General features: G+C 40.1%; 1 protein-coding gene across 1 annotated transcript; it reads left to right on the forward strand.

Moving 5' to 3' along the window:
* The first annotated feature begins 1968 nt into the window (after positions 1 to 1968).
* Positions 1969 to 14743, forward strand: LOC100710260 (E3 ubiquitin-protein ligase KCMF1). Its single transcript, XM_003451073.4, has 7 exons — positions 1969 to 2127; positions 3910 to 4077; positions 6622 to 6761; positions 8613 to 8714; positions 10901 to 11081; positions 12280 to 12598; positions 12997 to 14743. Exons 1-7 carry the CDS (start codon positions 2112 to 2114, stop codon positions 13322 to 13324), a joined length of 1254 nt encoding a protein of 417 aa, XP_003451121.1. The 5' UTR covers positions 1969 to 2111; the 3' UTR covers positions 13325 to 14743.
* Positions 14744 to 15619: the final 876 nt, after the last annotated feature.

The raw sequence follows: 15619 nt of genomic DNA on the forward strand, positions 1-15619 counted from the left end.
TATCAGAGGGCTAGCTTAAGTTGAGCGCTTTGATGACAAAGTTAAAAAGAAAAGGCCAAAATGGTCTGGAGTTTAGGAGCAGAATCTTGTATTGGATGCGTTCGGGAATGGGGAGCCAGCAACGGTGGATGAGAATGGATATAATATGATTGGTGGACTTCAGGTGCAGATGATGATTCTGGCTGCAATTATGTTGTTAAGTTGTTTGGTAAGACTGGAGACATAGATATGCAGATTTGCAAAGTATTTATTTACTTTCCAGGCTTATATACTGTGCTAATATAGATATCACACTGTGCTGTGTGATATCTATGGGGAAAAAAGGCGTGGTTCAGACGACTACCTGTGTGACGTCTGTGCGTGTTTGGAAACTTTCCAGTGGTAGAGCATTGCCCTGTGTTCTTTCACCTCTGGCAAATAAGTAAATATGAGATACCACTTCATGGGGTATTATACTTTTTTTAAGTTTCACAAGCTTTTTGAGGTCTAAAACTAAACCTTTCTCTGTATGCTGTGGAAATAATGAAATTAGAAAGATTGTAGTTTAGAGGTCAACAAATGTTTTACCAGATAAACTTCTTTTTTTCTGCTTCTTGTTAAAAATTAAAAAAAACCAAAAAAAAAAAAAGAAAAGCTTGTGAACTTCCCAGAATCAAGCTGATGTTGGACATTTGCGTCAAATTTAAAATAGCTTTGCATGCGTAATTACAGTTATTCTTTCCATCCACATACCTCAGCAAGCTGCCAAATGTGTGAGCCAGTTTGATTCTGCACTTTGCTGACCTGTCTTGATTTCGCTCTACAAGGTCTGCCTGGCAAGAAGCAACAATGAGGCACTGTGAAATACAAAAATAATCAGCAGTTCTCCAGTATAATTTAAACATCTTCATCTAGTGCAGCTGTCACTCTCCTTCCTTAAATTACTGTCAAAAACTTCAATTTTGAGCCATGAAGTTAGAACAAAGCTTGCAGTGTCTGAGATGACATCCTGGCAGCAGCAGCTTCTCAGCAGAACTCACACACAAAGCTTTTAGATGTCTCATTCTTGGTGTGTTGAATAAAAATAAATGACTAAATGAAAAAATTCTAAGATGAAATACCTTTTGACGTTATGTGTGGTCATCCTTGGTTTGTGTCTACTCTGGGGAGTTGTGTCTATTCCCTTTAGAGTTGCATCAGGAACAGCATCTGGTGTATAAAAGTCTGCCACATCATCATGCTGAGCAACCCGCTGTGGTGACCATTTGTGAATAAGGGAGCATCTGACAGTAGCTGACATGATCAAATCAAGCGTCCTGACTAATATTGTATGGGCACCCACCAAACAAGCTTTGGCACCAGGACAGGGATGTATGATCTGGGGGCGTTGGAACTGGATCCTTTGAGATTTGTATCTGGTTTGGTGGGAGCAGATAATCCCACCCGATATCCCGACCCAGCATAATATTTCATTGTAAGGCAATGATGAAAATTCACCTAATCTGTCAGTTATTCTAATTCTGTGGCTATTTGATGATGCTAAAAAATAAATAAAGTGCATAGAACTGGGATGGGCAATAATTTAGAGGTCACCACACCTCATCTGCATCCATCTCAAACTATCCCTATCATCCAATCATCTGTCACACCAACCCGCTCAGTGTTCTCCTTAACTACATTCATGAACCTGTTCAACCAGAGTTTTCCTTCATTTTAATCCCGTCCTTCCTGGTCACACAATGAAAATCCTAGTATCGTCAACTGTTTCAACTCCAGTTACACATCCAGTTTAATGATTTAAAAACACTTCTGAGAATTTTCAATGATGAAATTCACAGTAAATTAAAAACGTGGGAACTAAGGTCACTATAGTTCACCCACAAGCGACCCAAAGCAGCGTTTGCGGTCAAAAAAAAAAAATGGAACAACAGCGCCACCGTGTGCACGGAGTGGCAATGCACCGGACAGTGACACAGCAGGAGGCGGAGGGAGAGGGAGGGGGCAGCGAGCCAGACCGGATCCTTCATGAGGGAAGAGGCCAGGGAGAGCCAGCCAGCCCCGGCTTCTCTTCTCTTCACTCATATTATTTTGCATTGCAAGGCGAGGGAGCCCAAGCAAGGGGCTGCGGTAGGATGTCCCGTCATGAAGGTAAGAAGGCGCTTTAGCACGGAGGTGGGAGCAGAGACGGGATTTGCGATTAAAAGCGATGACAGCTCACCGCTAGCTAATGTTAGCTAGCCGAGAATTCCTTAGTTTGCAGCTCATCCTAGCTAACGGAGGCTAGTGTTAGCAGCGAGGTTGCAGTGAAATTTCGTGGGGGCACATTATGGCTGCCGGGAGAATTTGTGTCTAATCATAACGGACTCTTGGAGTTGGTCTTCTCCCTTCAGAACATATGCACTACTCTGTTTTAGCTGACCAAAACAACGCTGACATACAAGCGGAAGGAGCTCGTTATCTTTAGCTAAGTGTGCTAGCTAGCCTGGGAGATGGGTAATGTAGGTAGGTTAACCTTAACGAGCCGGGGAGCGAGGGGAGTGTCGAGAATAGGAAATAGAAGCGAGGAGCGCGTCCCAGATGGCGTTATGGGTTTGAAACTTGTATGTCGTTAACGTTAGCTAGTTTCAGCCTCCTTCCTGGTCATTGCTGGCCTGCTGAATCAAGTTTCGCAAGCTAACATTTAGCAAAGTAACATTCACGTCGTCCTTGTGGCCAACCTTGTTAATTATTAGTGTTGAGTAGATGTCTTGTAATTTTGTTAGTAGACGTTTCTGATCACAGACCGGCAAAAAGTTGACTTGGGTAAAGTCTACCATTGATGACTTGCCTGTGAGCTAAGAGTTAAGTTGTTAAATTGTTAGCCAGCTGCGAAGGTTAGGCCTGGGCGGCCTTTACATGCCATGCCTGTGTTGTTGTTGTTTTTAACTTTGCTGTCAGTCAAGGTGTTTGTGCCTGAGTTATATCGTGGAGGGGTTAGCGCTGTCACACTCGTTTGTATACGCTTTTACAGCTTCATGGTTATGAATGGAGATATTAGGGGGGGTTTACACAACCCAGTGTCATGCCATACGTACACGGTGTCTGTACGACTGTCGTAGTCAATCAAAAAGTGCCTGGACTTGAACACAGTCCATCTCACATGGCGCATTACATGTATGTAGGTACTGAAATGAAGGCAGTGATTATTAATAAATGGAGGAGCTCAATGTTGTGAATGTAGTTTATACTTAAACGTTGATGGAACTTGGACTAAGTGTAACACAGTAACATGTTATTTATAAATTGTGCAATAAATAAACACTTGTAAGGAACATAGCCAGAAATCTACTCCAAGTCACCTATGCCCACCGTGACACAAGCAAATATTGAACAAAACGCTTAGCCAAGTACAACAAAACAAATGCACAAGAAAGTAATGCAATCCAGTAAGTTACCACAAGAGTTGACTTCTCTCAAAGCCCCAGTTCAGACTAAACAGTGCTTATCTTAATGAACATTGAATTATCTTGATTGTGTTCGTTTTAATTATAATGTTCTGGGGTGAATTTGGTAGCGATCTGGGATATTCCAGCTCAGGAGTGAAAAATCAAGTGAATATCCATTTAAAATCTTCCAACCAGACTTCATCTTATCTTTGGTAACTACATGCTTGCAAACATGTAGTGGTAATATTTCTGTACATTTCCAATGTAGGTATGTTTTGAATTTTTCTCACTGCAGTTTATTAACTGAAGTGAACATACAAGGGGAAAAAATTATTTGTAATCCAATAAACCTAATGGCAACAGAGAAACTGTGATAAATTATATCCAGTAATAAATCGTCTAATCCTTAAAATGTGAAGTTATCAATTACTTGATTTTGAAAATTAATTAAAAATTGATTAACTGTCACATTTTCTAACTTTTCTGTTCTCCTTTCTTCACTCAGGTGTGAGCTGTGATGCATGTTTAAAGGGCAACTTCAGAGGACGACGTTACAAATGTTTAATTTGCTACGACTATGATCTTTGCGCATCGTGCTATGAGAGCGGTGCAACTACAACCAGACACACGACAGAGCATCCCATGCAGTGTATATTAACCCGTGTTGACTTTGGTAAGTAAAGACGATATGCGCATCATCCATGTCAACAGTCAGCTAAAAACCAGGAACGAGAATAGAGTGTAGTTGACTTTATGAACATTTCTCCATCAGTTAAAATACTGAGCCTCAAACTACAGACACGGTGTCTGTAAGCCAGTTCTCATAAAGGGTAATTGCCTGTTGTATTTCACTGTCGAGTTAACTGAGGGACTGTAAACTGTCAAGCTATCAAATACGAATTTATCTGCTGTTAAAGAGGGATGATGTGTATGCTCATATGGTGTGTTGAGTGATAGTCCAGGTGTATGAGGAAAATGGAGCGGGGGGGGGCAAAAGATGGGGAATTCTGAGCTGTTTTCAAACTTGGTGCAGTGGTGACGAATGCTGAAGAACCGAATTGTCTTGGGATTGTCATGACTGCCAGTTGGGGCAAAGCAGTAATACTGGCAGTCTTTTTAAACCTCCCTTCACTAGATTTTATAAGATTGCACTTTTGCAATGTTGTATGTTATCTTTTCCTGGCACCGGCTTTTGTTTTCAGATGGGAAGGCTGCTCCCAAATGGCTTAACAGTGATAGATTTGACTCAGCCTGAGGAGTTTTCGGGAGTCTGTTGTTGGCCTTCTGGGTTTGATTTATCACTGCATAACTGGAATATTTTGTATTGGCAGCAGTAAGGATTAAACTTCTCCAAATCTTTTAATATTCTTAATTCTTTAATTAAGCATTCTGGGTAATTAAGTGTGGTACAATCCAAATGTAGTGTAATTGTTTTTTGATTAAATGGGCCATTTGTCTTACTTTTGGACGACTGCTTCTATTATTACTTCTTGTCTTGGTGTTGTGAAATATGTTAGCGTGGAGCTTTTCACACATTGAAGATGCTCTTTTTCAGTCTGGTGAAAAAACAAATACAAACAGCAACTGTTGCTGAAAACACAACAGAAGGTGCAAGCTTAAAAAGAGGTTTTCATTTTTTTGGCAGTGATATTTTATTGACTTTTTGCAAGCATTTTCAGTGAGCCTGCTGGTTTTCCACCAGCTGAGCTATGTCTAAAAATAATTGATGATTAGAATTCTTTTGATTATTTGGGGAAATGAGATGGCTGCCATGAGTTGTCATACATGTAGCTAATAATAGGGGATTTCTTTCTCTTATTTTAAAAAAATGCGATTTGAAAGAAAAGGTATGCTATAAATTGGTCTCTGTGAAATGACCCGTATCAGCAACTTTTCCCAGCACCTCTATAGAACTATTCAGGGTATGCGGACATTTAAATTTTCTGGTGTAGTCTTAGCGTTGTGCTCAGTTTTTTTTTTTCTTTTTTTCAGAGCTGAAACTTTCACACCAGGTCTAGAGTCAAATCAAGATGGTGTTTTTTTTTGGTTTTGGTTTTGGTTTTTTTACACAGATGTTTGTAAAGACCAAATTTAAAAAAAAAAAAAAAAAAAAAAAAAAAAAAAAGGCTTCCAAAGATAATTTAAAAACCAACATAATCAAGAAAAAGCGATGACTTATTTGCATTTACCACTAGGCTGGAGTCTAGCCCAGCTGTGGTAGGGGCAAATCCTGGATAGGTCGCCAGTCTACCACAGGGCTAACACAGAGACAGACAACCACACTCACATTAACACCTTCAGCTAATTTGTTTGACGTGCTGCTGCCCAGTTCATGCCAGTGATGATTTTTCTTCCGGTCACAGTTTTTGAGTTCACCTACAAACCAAACTGTCTAAAGCAGCTCACAAGTACCTTTTTTCTTATTTTCAGTAGAATATGCTCGCATTAAGGAAAAATTTGAAGTAGCATTGGTGTTGCTGGACAACACAAGTGTTGATTTTAAAAAAGATGGTAGTATGGACTGTAGAATGAATATAGGTGAGCATGCATCTATAAATGCATGTTTTCATTGCACTTCATTGCTTGATTCAACACAAGCAGCCTCAACAAAAGGTTGATTATCCCTGAAGACTCGTGGCAAGGAACACATCTTTAAATTTTTAACTTCAATAAATATGGGATCTTTAAGTTTATGATTAATTGTGTTAAACAGTTGAGATTAACCAATATTAATAAAGGTTTATATATTAATCATTATTAACCGTAATAAACTGTGAGAGTTTTTTTTTTTTTTTGTAATTTGTGAGTGTTAACTATGACAGTAGGAAAAGTGAAATTTGCACTTATGTTTAACTCGTTACTTATATTTAATTAGTTAATGCTAATGTTTGTTGTTGTTGTTTTTTCTTTAACAGCTAATGAAGTGCTGATTAGATCTCATTAGGAGCTAAACGTTCTTCTTAAATGGACTGCTGTAGTTTGTGACTATGTCTGTAGATGGCCTACTTGCTGATGGTTTCATGTGCATGGGTTTATTTATGTTTCCTGGTATATGTAAAGGGTAAAAATGCTGTAGTTAACACAGAGTTCATTGTTTAAGTATCTTTAATTGTGTTTACATTTTATAAGATATTTGTAGCTTTAACTTAAACTCTTGCATTTAAATGTTGCTACATAACTGACATTACATGCAATGTGGGTGTTTATTCCCTCCCAGACTTGTACTATGGTGGTGAAGCCTTCTCGGTGGAGCAGCCCCAAGCCTTCACATGTCCCTACTGTGGCAGAATGGGCTACACAGAGATGTCCCTACAGGAGCATGTGGCTTCAGAGCATACAGAGACCTCCACAGAAGTGGTAAGTTGGTGCTCCATGAAATTTAAACTTGATGTTTGTGCAGATATTAACAACTGCCTTTCCTTCAATATTATCTTAACTAAGCAAACTGAATCAGTGTCTGAGTGGGCCTCACATTACAGAACCTTGTTGGGTTTGTCAGCATGCTTTCATGCATTTATGTCATATTTATTGTCTTGGTTCACAGTATTATTGTTGAAAATCCCTTGAGTCAGTTTCTGGGTCTGAAATAAGAATCAAATTGCAAGTCATGGCAGACTTTGCAGCTCTATTTATAGCTTATTCTTTTTGTACAGACAATGAAAACACCACCACCACTGGCTTATACGGCTGAGACTGCACGTGAGCTTTACAAGCTGTTGACTTAAAATGATTTTTCAGTTGTGGCTTTATATTTGTCTTCTCATTCTAATAAGGGGAGAACTAGTTTTCCATGTGTGCAAATGGTGAGAAAGACGCATGAGCAGACAGTGAGACTGAGACAGTACAGGGGAGGCACAATCTGTCCAGGAACACCAGATGAAAACTTATTATATTCATTGTTAAAAATCATATAATTCCAAGATATAATATAAGGCCAAGAAGATATGTAGCTAAAGAAGATCTCAATGAGTGATTATTCTGTAGTAAGTAAATGAAATTTAACAGTATTTCTCCCCCACAGGTGCAGACAGCCATTATGTAAAAACACTGTTAATGTCTCCTTATGTTTGCAAGTGACACAAAATCCTTGTTCTTTGAATATATGAGGATTTACCTACATGCTCTGGTTAAATCATCACTGCAGCTTAGCTTGGATAATTTGAATTTTCTTCCTTTTTAAATGTACAAACAAAAATTTATCACATTGTGGAAATTTCTAATGTGATTACCTTGAGAAAAACTTTACCCCAATACTGCAGGAAAAAATCATGACATTGAATAAACAGATTTTTACAGATAAATTTTAAAGATAAATATAACTTAACAAGTGAGTAAGATGGCACTGTGAACGATTGGGAGTCGTGACCGGGCACTGGTGTCTAAATTAATGCAGAGAAACCTAAGACTTTCATTTCAGTAATGACCAATATCTTTATCTTTAGAATCACCAGCTAAATTCTGATTTTAAAAAACCCTTTTTAATACGACTTTAAAAACGTTTTCAAGTTCAGACACTTATCTGGCATCTTTCATCATCTTTCACTATTCAGTACACAATGCCAACATAATCATTTGTCTTCCACGGCTCATCCCACAGAAGACAAATGAAGTGCTAATTCATATATAGCCAAGAAAACTGATAACAATCTTAGTATGATAGCTCTAGGCTGGGATCATAGTGAGTAAATATATCTGCTGGTGAAAACTGCTTAGTGCAACACCATGATTGGCTCTTTGGGGACAGAGCTGCCATTCTTTCTGTCATGAAACTCTCCCACAGATATCTCTCATTATAAAGTCTCAGGTGTCAGCTCCTGTCAGACGACAGCGTGACAAAGCACAGCAGGTATCGGTCTGTCACTACTGCAGAAAATTAGCGTTGATACCTTCTTAAATAGTCAGAGTTTAAGTATTAAAGGTATTAACATATTGATGTTTTTATTAATGTCATTGTTACAGCCAGTGCCCTGCAGCATTCTGATGTTTTGATGGCAGTCTGTGCCTTTTTTAAATTAATTTCTGTTGGATATTTTCCTTTCACATGGGTTTCGCTTTACTGATGTTACATTTCTTCAGGTTTTTCACAGAAGATATTACCAGTCTCAGTGTTTGTTCAAGAGGATCTAATACCTCGTGGTGAATGTTGAGTGTGAGGTGAAGTGTGTGTTGTGAAAACTAATGTGCACACTCTGTTTTTCTGTCATTTAGATCTGCCCCATATGTGCAGCGCTTCCTGGTGGTGACCCAAATCATGTGACAGATGACTTTGCTGCTCATCTAACACTTGAACACAGAGCACCCAGAGACTTGATATCCTTTTCAAGTACTTTAAGTACCATCCCCGCAGATATGAAGTGACAGTATCTGTATTTTAATGTACAGTTTAATGCTTTGTGAAAGAAATGCTGCGTTTCATGTCATTGAAGTAGCCTTGTCTATTTAAAGATCATTGCACTAAGGAGGCATCTGTTCACTGGAACTGACATTTGTTGATAATTTGCTTACAATATTAAAGCCTACTGTGCATGACAAGCCATTTTAACATTAACATTTTATTTATGTTAATAAATAAAATGCTGAGCAGTTTGCCAGTGATCTGGTACATAGACGATACAAGACAGTGAAGGAGCATGGATTCATTTTCATGCCTCAAAAATAAACAGATGGACACATGATTAAGTGGTAAATTAATAGCACCAGGAAATGTGGCTAAAACAGATCAGTGGCACTTGTGTTCAGCTTTTGTTTTCCTTTGTTTTTTGTTATTTGGGTGTTTCAGGTTCTCATTGGTTTTCCAGTGATTTTGATGCCTGGTGGCATTGTCATTAATTCTCGGATGTATCAATGCAATCTGGATCATTATTGATACAAGCCTGATTAAATGATTAAATTCTTGGCTGTCATGTGACCAGACTTTACACGTTCTCTTTGTAGTTACTGGACTATACTGTTTTCCTCAATTGGTTACTTTTATTAGGTCTCATTATAAATTAATCCATGGAGCCAAAAGCTGCAGGTTTTTTTTTTTTTTTTTTTTCCTACTCTTGGCTCTGTAAGATGCCAGAAAAGAGATGAAGAAAAGCAAAGTGCTGATGGACAGAAACATTACAGTAGAATTGTTTTATGAGAGAGGAAAAAATATGCAATGGAAACACTGATTTGCATCGTTTTATCTCCTGATTTAAATTAATTTTTGTTGATGATATAACTGCAGAAGGCAGTAACATGTTAGTGGTTCAGAAATCAGGGCAGGAAATAAGACCTGAGTATTGCATTCACTTAAGCTTTATCTGGGAAATTTCTCTACTCAAAAAAAGGAAGTAGTCTTAGGAGTGCTCTTATCTAATCTGTTACTTGATTGCTATTAAACTTCGCATAAACCCAAGGCTCTGTCAAGGCATTTTAGTTAATTAGATTCCAGAAATGCATGCTTATCTCCTTCATTCCTTTGAGGATGAAAATGCAGACACATTGTAACTTAAATGAGTAAATGACCACTTGTGCAAAGGTTAAAGAAGCTCTCACCTCCTCCCAAAAAAAGGGACATTCATTAAATTAAGCTAATTATTTGTCGAAATGGCTAAAATGTCATTGTCTGCTTAGCCTGTTAGAAATAATCTGATGAACAGCACACTCATGAATAGACTCGGACTGACAACAGCAGTCTGGCTGCCTATTTATAGCGTAGTTTGAATGGGTGCAGTGAAGAAAACCACAAATGCAAAAATATAGTTAAATGAAACGTAGCTCGAACAAGTCCTTTGACAGGTTCACAGACAGAGCCATAGCTTTCGATTGCGGGTCTGCAAAGTTCAATGTCTTCTGTGTTCATGTTGACATGAGAGCTTTTATGCAGGTATTGATTGCAGATGGCTAGTTAATAAGTCCTGGGAAGCATTTAGAGGCGTGGCATCGATAGTTTTGAGCTACATCTCACTCATTAACTGTTAATTTTTTGAAAGTAATTTTACAAGTTTGCACTGTTGCCGCACAGCAAGAAGGTCCTGAGTTCAATTCCACCATCAGGCCGGGGTCTTTCTGTGTGGAGTTTGCATGTTCTCCCCGTGTTTGCGTGGGTTCCCTCCGGGTACTCTGGCTTCCTCCCACCGTCCAAAGACATGCAGCTTGTGGGGATAGGTTAATTGGATAATCCAAATTGCCACTAGGTGTAAATGTACGAGTGAATGTGAGTGCGAATGGTTGTCTGTCACTGTGTGTTAGCCCTGCGACAGACTGGCTACCTGTCCAGGGCGTACCCTGCCTCTCGCCCTATGACAGCTGGGATAGGCTCCAGCGCCCCCCGCGACCCTGAAAAGGATGAGCGGAAGCGAATGGATGGAATTTTACAAGCAAGAAATCTGTTATTTACAATCAGGCATGTTTTGAAGTTTATGAATTTTTAAAAAATTTGCACTTTAATTTTTAATTTATACATTTTTTATTTTTAGTTGTAGCAATATTATGATCTTGTTTTGTTCCTTGACGGCAAACATCACGATGAGTCCAGTGGCGTGCGGCATGTGAGGAGGATGTTTCACCCCGGGCGCGGGTTAGGGGGCCCGCGAGCCCGCAGGTCTAACATGCATTTCACCAGCAGCACCACAGGGGGGCTTTCCACCAGTCAGAGTTCCTCACAGAGCTCCAACTACAGCAGAGAGGCCATGGACCCCATAGCAGGTTAGTCACACATACACTCATTGAAGAAATCATCAGGCACTTCCTGAATCCAGGAACTTTTTTTCTATTGTTGTAAGAACTGTTCAACAAAGTACCCAAGCCATTTCAGGGTAATTTTTAGTTCCTCTTCCATGATTGGTAATCTCCCAGCATGACAGTAAACAGTGAGTGACGTATGTTGCACTGACTTGAAATGTAAATGCCGCTCCAGAAAGTGTTATTTTAAAAAAAAAAGTAAAACGGGGAAAATATCCTGGTAGCTCTGTGAACGATGGGTTTTAACTTTAAAAAAGCCTTGAAAATCCAGGCTTTATTGAGCTTAAGTGGAGTACATTTGATGCAGTTTTAAATAGTCTGAACCCACCAACCAGGTGTAATGTCACCTCACCAAGGTTCAAATGCTGCTCCCCGGTGTGTAGTTTCCCCTTAGTCCCCAATCCCAAAGCACCTGTTATTACAGGCTTCCTGTGCGGGCCCATAATTGTAGAGCAAGAAGCTGCAGAGCCAGGTGCAAGTCAGACAACAAATTATTACAGTAAGACACTAAAGGAATAATTTATCTTTATTGCTATGTGCATTATCGTAAAGGTTTGACAGGGAAAGAAAAGGTGTGCTCAATACTAAATCAGGTGTGGTAAGTTTAGTAGGTTGTCTTTAGTATACTTTCCTCCTCACAAACAAGGGTAAACTAACTGCTGTAGCTTGGGTATTATAATCCATTGCTACTTGTGTCTGCATGTACTTAAATATTGTGTAGATGGTAAAGAAATGTGTGGGCAGAGTTGTTGCTGTAGCAATTCCTTGTTTATCCTGTTCCCAATTTGAATCTGGTTCAGTGCTTGGCATTCGCCATGTCAGCTCCAGCTGTGCCATAATGAGGGACCCTGTTCAGTCTGCCTCACACACAGGGCACCAGCCGCCTCTCTAATGACCCACTATACCTGCTGAGCCCTTGATCCAGCTCGTTGAGTTTTAGCCCTGAAAATCACATTTGTCTTTTGATTTGGTGCGCTGGTGACAGTATAACTAATCAGTGCATATTTTGAGGGATAAAACGCTTGACCGACTTGATATATTATTTTAAAAATAATAATAATAAATTTCTTTAAAAGATGGTAATATTTTGAGCTATCATTTGTAGTTAGTATGATCAGCTTTAATGCTTTACACTGACCACTGTTGCTTTCTGTTCCTCCAGAGCTTCTGTCTCAGTTGTCGGGGGTGCGGCGGTCTGCAGGAGGTCAGCTCAGCTCGGGCCCGTCTGCCTCCCAGCTCCAGCAGCTTCAGATGCAACTCCAGCTGGAACGCCAGCAGGCCCAGGCGGCACGTCAACAGCTGGAGACTGCCCGAAATGCCACCAGAGGTGGCGGCCGAGCCAATGCAATTCTAAATACCAATTCAGCCGCTGCAAACCCCAACCCAAGCGCCAACCATAATACCAACCCAAGCCCTAACCCGGGCCCACCCGAGCCCAACACACAGCATACTGCACATAGCTCCCAGTTTCTACTCAGCAGGTGTGCCAGTTTTAAATGTTTTTATTTTCAAGTCTCTCTGGTTTTTGTTTTTTAAATGTGTTTTACTTATTATCTGTGTTTGGAAATTGGGTGGAAAAATTAGCAACAACCACGTGCATGCTCGTCTGAGTGTGTATGTGTGATCCACTCTTAAAAACATTGCTTCACAGCTTAACATGTGATCAGAAACTCCTTTTAAACCTTAGTTTAAGGCATTTATCTGCAAGCATTATGTTTGGCCCCATTGTGGAAATTTAAAAACTTAAATCTTGTGTCCAGTAGTAGACGTTTTAATAAAGGTCTTGGATTTTTCAGTGAGGAATAACTAGTAGCAGGATTTTCATGTTACAAATAAATTTCTTATTCTCATCACTCCTTCTCTGTCTCTCTCTGTGCAGGCTGAGCGAACCACGGCTGTCTGAGGCAGAGCGGCAGGCGTGCGAGGCCCAGTGGGCCGACAGGAGCCTGTTCGTGACGGAGCTGCTGCTGTCCACACTGTTACCAGACGAGGACGCCTCAGCCTCCTCCTCCGAGGACGAGGATGACTGTCACGGTTCGTTGCGGAATTTCGCTGACTTCGAGGCCATGGGTTGTGTTGAGGTCATGACCTTAGACGTGGCACTGGAGAACCTCAACCTGAAGGAGACGACCCCAGCTACCAAGACGACGAAGACGACAACTAAAACGGCACCAACGAAGAAAGAACCTCCTCCGCCGCCTCTTTGATGACATGGCCCTTCCCTCCCCTCAAAACCACCATTTTAACTGGCTGACTGCGGCGTCAGTCCAACTGCCAATGGATGACAAAAAGACTGCAGTTCTTCTTGGCTTTTTTTTTTTTTTTTTCTCTCAGTGATCATCTGTCAGTGATCATGTGTCATTTCAGCTCTGTTGCTCCCCACTCCACCCCATGTTTTATGTTGTGTCCATTGAATAAAAGTAGTGAGACGAGAGAATGTGAAAGCAAGAGTGGTGGCTGCGTGAGAGAAAGGAAAATTAACTATATAAATATATTATAGAAAAATCTATATGAAAGTTGATAATCAAATCCACATAACCCGTGTTTCCTTTAGCAGATGAGCAAAGCGTAGTTAGCCGTTTTAAGAGACAAACTTGTCACACACTCCACTCACCAAGGGAGAGGAGCAGACAGAAGCCTCTCTGGTAAAAACGCTGCTGTGTATTTATAGTTATAAATTAAAGAAGTGCTTGGATGGTTTACCACAACTTAAGCATGAGCTTAAATCACCATGTGCCCATTTTTAACTGCACAGTCACTAGACGGGGAGGTCTTTCTCTTTTTGTTCGTACACCTGAGTAACTGTACATTAATGGTGCTGAGTGCCGCATCGCCGGCACTTCACCGCACACACAGACACACACACACGAACACACAGACTGATGACGGCGTTTGGTTACCTTCAAGTCCAGCCTCACCCTCCTCCCTCCCTTTTGTGTGACATCACCTGTTTTGGGTCATGTGACCTTGCTTTTCTATCAACTGTGGGCACTTTGGTTTTGAATTGCATATCCAGTGTCCATTTGTGTACACTACAGATGCTCTACATAAAAGCGATACACAACTTGGAGGCAACCAGAGATGAAACAATCTCAGCAGTGTGACCGTTTTCAGGCCTTTTCTAACATGGAAGAAACGCAACCATGGTCTTCATGTGGTTGTTTTTTTTGTTTGTTTGTTTGTTTTCATCTTCTCCCTCCTTTCTCTCTTAATGAAGATCAGATGCTACTTTCTCAAGCTTCCAGTGATCTGAAATTAATCTTCTCTCCATTACTCATGAATGCAAAGATTACTCATCATGTGACTTGAAAAAGAGAATCCTGTATTGCTCTTTCCATTAATTTCTCTCAGTCAAAACGATCTTTGTATGCCTCCACTGCTACCTGAGGAAATGCAATGTATGTTTTTTGGCTTATCAAAGAAGCCAAATCACAGGGTAAACCTTTCAGTTTGGAGGACAATAAAAAATGTTTTTGGATGGAAATGAACTAACCCAATCCTGCTCTCTGGTTTGTTTGGTTATTTTTACTTTCTTTCTTTTTGTCAGTTGCTAACTTCTTGGCGAGCATGTACAGAACATGGTTACAAGAAAAAAGAAAAGAATAAACGCCTATCTTACAGGTCAAGGCATTCTCAGTCGGTCTTGTCATCTCCTGTCCTCATTCACAGCAGCAGATTGACACACTGGACTAAACTGAGTGTGGGTTATTTTTTTTAAACAAAGGATAAAAAGATTTCAAATAGAAATGCAAGATTTCACCTTGAGTTCTGACATTGTGTAACTCACAAAGAGTGAGGCACATCTGTCAATGTGGAATGGCTTTATTACTGAGCTTCCTCTGACAGAAATGAGAACAAGGGTATGAGTCTCTTTGGTTATCCTTTAAAGTAGTGGAGCTAATGAACTTGTGAGTTTTATGCCCTGGTTTTTGACTTGCAGGCCGCCTCAGCGGTTCTTAAATTTTCACATTTAAATTAGGTTTGGGGGAAATAAACAGCATGATACTCTCAACTTTACAAAAAGGATCTTTATAAAAGTTGATTTCCTTGGGATTAAATACCCACCGGGGGGGTGCCGTGCACAGTTTGACAACCAGTGGACTAACTTGTAGTTTGGAGGAGGGTCATTAAAATGTAGCAGAAACTTAACTGGGGAAACAACAGACAACACATTAACTATTAAAGGCACAAATACTCCATTGTTTTTTTGCTCAGCTTATGGCAGCTGCATTTTCCTCCTCACATGAGCACACGCAAATCCAGAGGAATATCTGGTATGCTTCACTGTGAACTTAGGCAAATCTGAACACACGAACGCCACATGAATACCAATATAGCACAAAAATAGCCGTATCTCCAGCCTGTCTGCCATGTGTCATGTGAGCAGACCATCTAGGGCCAAAGAATCTCAAACATCACGGGAACAGTGGACATTATGTCTGGAATAGCACACAAAATAAACACATTTCTTGGTTTTTAAAGCACATAGGTGTCATTCTTAA

The sequence above is a fragment of the Oreochromis niloticus genome, linkage group LG12 (assembly GCF_001858045.2).
Source record: "Oreochromis niloticus isolate F11D_XX linkage group LG12, O_niloticus_UMD_NMBU, whole genome shotgun sequence".
Classification (NCBI taxonomy): domain Eukaryota; kingdom Metazoa; phylum Chordata; class Actinopteri; order Cichliformes; family Cichlidae; genus Oreochromis; species Oreochromis niloticus.